The sequence below is a fragment of the Anopheles cruzii genome, chromosome 2, assembly GCF_943734635.1.
Source record: "Anopheles cruzii chromosome 2, idAnoCruzAS_RS32_06, whole genome shotgun sequence".
Classification (NCBI taxonomy): Eukaryota; Metazoa; Arthropoda; class Insecta; order Diptera; family Culicidae; genus Anopheles; species Anopheles cruzii.
Genome location: NC_069144.1, coordinates 43437632 through 43443655, shown reverse-complemented (window position 1 = coordinate 43443655; position 6024 = coordinate 43437632). Strand labels below are relative to the sequence as shown.

The 6024-nt window shown below is 48.1% G+C and overlaps 1 protein-coding gene across 1 annotated transcript; it reads left to right on the top strand.

Annotated features, from left to right (window-relative positions):
• The first annotated feature begins 146 nt into the window (after positions 1-146).
• On the top strand, positions 147-1801 carry LOC128269098 (60S ribosomal export protein NMD3-like). The gene is made up of 2 exons (XM_053006456.1): positions 147-1055; positions 1124-1801. The coding sequence occupies exons 1-2, from the start codon at positions 161-163 to the stop codon at positions 1753-1755; spliced, it is 1527 nt and encodes a 508-aa protein (XP_052862416.1). The 5' UTR covers positions 147-160; the 3' UTR covers positions 1756-1801.
• The last annotated feature ends 4223 nt before the right edge of the window (positions 1802-6024 follow it).

Sequence of the window (6024 nt, the reverse complement as noted above, 5' to 3'; positions counted from 1 at the left end):
CACATTTCAATTCGATGGAACCTTCGAACTCTGTCGTATAAATGGATCCGAAACCAACTGTCATTCGACAACAACAAACGTCATCGCAGCAACCCGGAATTTAGCTCACCCGTAAACCTAAAACACACGTGTTTGTTGGTGGTAAAGAAGGGCCGCAATAATGGAATACCTTAACAGCGCAATGAACGACACGGGACCGGCCGCTTCCGGATCGGGGGCGGTGAATAAAATTCTATGCTGCGAGTGTGGCGTCCCGATCGAGCCGAATGCGACCAACATGTGTGTGCCGTGCCTTCGCTCGCACGTCGACATCACGGAAAACATTCCCAAGCAGGCCGTGATTTTCTTTTGCCGGAACTGCGAGCGGTACCTGAACCCGCCCAACGAGTGGGTCCAGTGCACCCTGGAGTCGAAGGAACTGTTGTCCCTGTGCCTGAAGCGCGTCCAGGGCTTGCGCCTGGTGAAACTGGTCGATGCCGGATTCGTGTGGACCGAGCCTCACTCGAAGCGCATCAAGGTGAAGCTAACCGTACACGGCGAAGTAATGAACGACGTCGTCCTGCAGCAGGTGTTTGTGGTGGAGTTTACGGTCAACAATCAGATGTGCGACGATTGCCACCGGACGGAAGCGAAAGACTTTTGGCGCTGCATGGTGCAGGTCCGCCAGAAGGCCGTCAACCGCAAGACACTGTTCTATCTCGAGCAGATGATTCTGAAGCACCGGGCACACGAGAACACGCTCGGAATTAAACCGTCACCGGGGGGGTTGGACTTTTTCTACGCCACCGATGCACACGCCCGCAAGATGGTGGACTTCCTGCAAGCCGTGCTGCCGGTGAAGGTGACCAGCTCGAAGAAACTCATCTCGCACGATATCCACAGCAACTCGTACAACTACAAGTACTCGTATGCCGTGGACATTGTACCGATTTCGAAGGGCAGCTTGGTTTGCCTACCGAAGCGGCTCGCCCAGCAGCTTGGCCACATTGCGCCCGTATGCCTGGTGACGAAAGTGGCCAACGCGATCCACCTCATCGACCCACAAACGGCACAGCGTAAGTAATGAAACATCACAGATTGCGTACCTTCGATTGCCTAACCCGCCCTAGCTTTCATTTTACAGTGGCCGAGGTTCAGAATATGGCATTCTGGAAGACACCTTTCGAGTCGATCTGCAACCCGAAGCAGATGATCGAATTCGTCGTGATGGACGTTGAGTTTCGCGACCAGAAAGCGTTCCCCGGCCAGGGGCCGGTTTCGGTGCGCCACACGTTGGCCGACGTATGGGTGGTGAAGTCATCGGAGCTCGGCGTTGACGGCAGCACCGTGCACGTACGTTCGCACCTGGGTAACCTGCTGAAACCGGGCGACACCGTGTTGGGATACGATTTGCGTGAAGCGAACGTAAACAATGATTACTACGAAAAGCTGAGTGCGGACGACGCAGTGCCGAGCATTTTGATCGTGAAGAAATCGTTCGATAAGACGGTGCGCAAACGGAACCGGAATTGGAAGCTGAAGCACCTGAACGAGGACATTGTGCTGGACACGGACATCGAAAACGACTACAACGAGTTCCTGGAAGATTTGGAGGAAGACCCAGAGCTGCGGCAGAATGTGAACATTTTCAAGGACAGCAAACGGCAGATAGCGGTCGACACGAACGACATGGACGATCCGTCCGTACCCCGAATCACGCTCGAAGAGATGCTGGACGATCTGGTGCTCGACGATGCCGAGATGGGAGGCAGTTGAAAACACGGGCTGTGGGTTTCTTTGCGCTGCGTTACAATAAAATCTGGGGCACTGTCCCCGACTAGCAACGCACGGGTTTATCTTGCTAAACCGCACTAGAAGTGTATGGATTTTGTTTTTATTAGTCTTGTCCTCTGCCCTTCGCTGGGTCCACAGATTTTACTTAATACAACAAATTGAGTAGGTTTGTGTGTCTACCTGTATGTGTTTGGAATTCCTTGCCCTCCCTTTATCCGATCCAAGCAGGCGGGTTTGGATATTCCCACCATCGAAATGCAGTGACAACCCTGAATCAACGATAAAAATTCCCAAGACAAGTGATGGCAATGGTGGCTAACTTGGTACAGCGCGGGGAAAAAATCCACGCCTCCACATGGTGCAGCAAATTGGAGACATTTTAAACAAATTATTTTAACAGCTGAATGACAGTGTGTTGGATTATTTTACTGCTCAGCTCACTGCTTAATGCAGCGGCTTGCAAGAATAAATCCGAAAAAATGAGCAATTTAAAAAAAAATCCGAAACAATCCGAAACCCGAAAATCCCAAAATTTTACTAGGAGAGCAGGAAAGACTGGTAGGTAGCACCAGTGACTTGCATGCAAGTTTTGTCTTTCGAAACTTGTATGCAAAGTTGCATGGAATATTGTGTGCAATCTTGTACACGAACTTGGTCGGAACTTGTACACGAATTATGCACCGGAAAATAGCACCAAACTATTTCACACGCACTAATATTAAAATATTGCCAAAAATATTGTTTGGCAATATTACTACGCAATATTTCCATGCCAGTTGCGCAATCAAGATTGCATATAACGTCAAAATTGCATCGAGATCGTGCATCGAGACTATAACAAAATTCTTTCGTGAATGAAGCCGAAGAGTGATCTAATGTCGATAACACTACACTTTAAAATTATAATGTCACCACTTCCGGTTCTGTAAAATGCACAAACGTATTTTTAATAATCATTCAAGCATTCATGTAGAGTGTGATATCTTTAATAATATCTTTTCTATTTCTCTAAGGAAACGACCTATGGCTTGAACTACCGTTTATTGGCTGCTAATCTTATTAAACACTACCTTTATACCTATCTCAGCCTACTTTGGGAAGAATATTCGCTACAAGAGCATCGTGGTGGTCACCGAGTTGAGTACAGCTTGTTGCGCTTTGCAGTTCGCGAAACACGACAAAGTGGTCCACCAAGTCGCTTTCCAGGGTGCATCCCGCGGTTGCATCGAACGGAAGCAAAACAAAATCAAACACTCGTGTTATTGCCGTGTCCAACCGGCGCTATGCGGTGCGGTCTCCGTTGACACGTTTCGGGACACGTTTCTTAGCTAAAGCAAAAAAAACAGGAACCGGTGGTGTCGATGGAAACTGTATGGAAAATTGAATGCCTGCCTCGATAATTCCCTCTTACCCGGTGGTCATAATTTCCACGGATCACGAACAGGGGCGAAGAAAATGCATGACCGCAACAGAGCGGAAAAAGTGAAGCGGGACGAGCGCCACAAGCCCGGGCTAAAAGTGTGCCAGTGATTGTTATTCGATGAGCAGTTATTTACTCTTCCAATTCCGTGACACTTCCAATCCAATCAATGGCATCGTCACGCCGCTTGGATCACCCTGGTTCGGCTCGCAGAAACACCAGGAGAGTGGTTGGTAGTTGCAAATATTAGCACCGTGGGCTGACCTGTCCTTCGTCCTTCGGAGGCGTTAGTTGACGATCGTTGAAAAGCAGAGCGGATAATGTATTGTACGAAAATGAAACGAATCTTTCACACGTGAGAATTAGCATTGGTGTCAGAAGGAACAGGCCAGAATAATTGAACGGAACGAAGATTTAAAAAAAGGATATTCGGTGGCGTGCGCTACACATTTATGGTTCTGTTGTACAATGAACACCATCATTTTCTTACGTTTTTGGGACGTTATTGCTTCAGGCTAAAAGCTATCAAGTATTGACTACGTGTCCAGATTCCTCCTTAGGTTTTGGTTGTTACTTCCGCCCGAAGGACAGTTGTTGTTACAACCCTTTTTGGGACCAACGAGGCCGTACGGCACGTTTTCCCGTCCTGCGTCGTGCATGTTTCGGTTCTAATTTTCCGGTACACGGTCCTCCCCTTGGGGTAGGATACAACAGTCAGTCTCGGTGTCGGAACATCGACGGAGCATGGACGGTGTTGACGGAGGGTAAATATTTGAGTCGGAAAATTAGTTTGCGAGCTCAGCATCCAATGACCGCCAGGAGCCATAAGCGGAGCGGATGACGAAGGATTGTGGGGAAACTTATTGACGGACTTTGGGCCACTTTGGGTTCGGTTCCTGGGGCCAGATTTCGGCCGCAGGCCAAATAACTAAAGACATCTGCTTACGGATTTATCGCACTTCAGCAAAGCGTCAGGCAGCCGTTAAGTTGAGCAGGAGCGCCTATACGAAATTAATCGCTGCTTAACACTTTAAGATGAGATCCGCCCCGGGCGGAAGACGTGCGTGCGTCAGAGACGTGAAATAATTAATTTTAAGAGTAAAGAGAGAGACGTTCACAATATATAATCTGCATAGTAAATGGCAGGAAGTTTGCGTTGGAAATTATGCCAAACAATGGCGTGGCGCGATGAGACACATGGCCACCACGTACGGTCCAACGCCGTATCTCGCTCGTCGCTTGCTGTGAAGTGAGTCAGTTTAATAAAGTTGGGCCCCTTCCCGACCATGAACCGAGGAGGAACCGACCATGTTTGCTCTGGTGGTTGCACAGTTTTATTAGAACTTTGGTCGCCATTTTGTGGGACTGAAAGACTCATTGAATTGCTCGCAAGGCAGACCGCTCGCGAGATGATATAAGGAAGCCACCAAGCCCCATTGTCTTCTTAGACTTGATATTTTGTAGAAAATTCCTTTCGCTTGTGGAGTGGAAATCGATCCGTGTGGATGCCGCCGTCGACGGGAAGTTTATTAAAGGACAATAGGTTATTATTTCTGACAAGATACGCCCGTGAAGAATCCGGTACGAAAACGCTTCCAAAAAAAGGACGGTGTGTGTCTATAAAAGAACGCAGCTATATTTACAAGCAGGCCATGAGCAGTGCTGTTGGGGAGCGAAACAATGGCAAAGAAAATTCTACAAAACCCACATCCGACTGTTCTTTACGCCTCAGGTTAACGGCGTTTGTGTTTTCTTTCTACAGGATTAACGTAAAGCGGTGTTTCGGATAGTGATTGTGGAGGAGATGGTTCCATTCCGAAAGGACCTTCTCGCCCATGGCGGTACATGCCGGGTCCACAGCAAACTATTATCGGATTTTTTAAACTATTATCCGTGTAGTTTTTATTGAAACCCCAATCAGAACCGTTCCACTGATAATCGCCCTCCAAACTATCGCAGCAGCCACAGCTTTGGCTCCACAGCTTAGCAAGCCTATTGCGCAAATGTTTTAAAACTACCCTGCCTGGGGTGTGCGGTTTCACTTAAATTAGCTAACCTTTCGCACTGTTTTTCGGAGTCACCATTTCTATTTGAAATCCGGAAACGTGAACGGAACTCGGAAATACATCGTTATACACACACTCATTCCTAACACTTTTAGACACACACATTCACATGGTTCACATTAACATCAGCCAAACAGCAAACACTGATTTCGGCGCCTTTAAGGGCTACTCTGTAACAGGGTCCCTTGTGCGTTCCGGCCTGCTTAATAAAATTACAAATTTAAAACAGGGCCTTGAAAAAAGTGTATTTTTCCTGCGAAGTGTAAGCGAAAAAGGGCCCCTGTAATTATAGACCGACCGGCCAAGGACTTTCCTCCGAAGAGGAAAGTTAAAAGCCTTTCACAAACACTGCTGCCCGTGGTGGGCGGGTTAGTTCTGCACGGCGTGCGCGGATCGTAATTTAACTAACGCACCACAGCGCATAATGAAATTGGTCGCCTTCGACCTCGCTGGACACACAAATAAACCAAACACCATCGATTACCGATTCTTCCCAACGCGCCGAAACAAACACGCGAAATATAATTAGCAAGGCCTCATTTATTACACGGCGCACGGCGCGGTGGAAAAGGTAGTTAGAAAAACCCTCCGACGGGGACGGTGTTTTTTGGAAAATAATTTGATTTTCTTTCGCCAAACGCGTTCCTTCGCGAACACGACCCCGAGGCCCGGGTATCCGTTGTGTGGTCGTGGGTGAAATTTCATTACACATTAACCGTGTCGCTGCGAAAGGATCAAACTCCTTATCTGGCCGTGTGCCGTCCT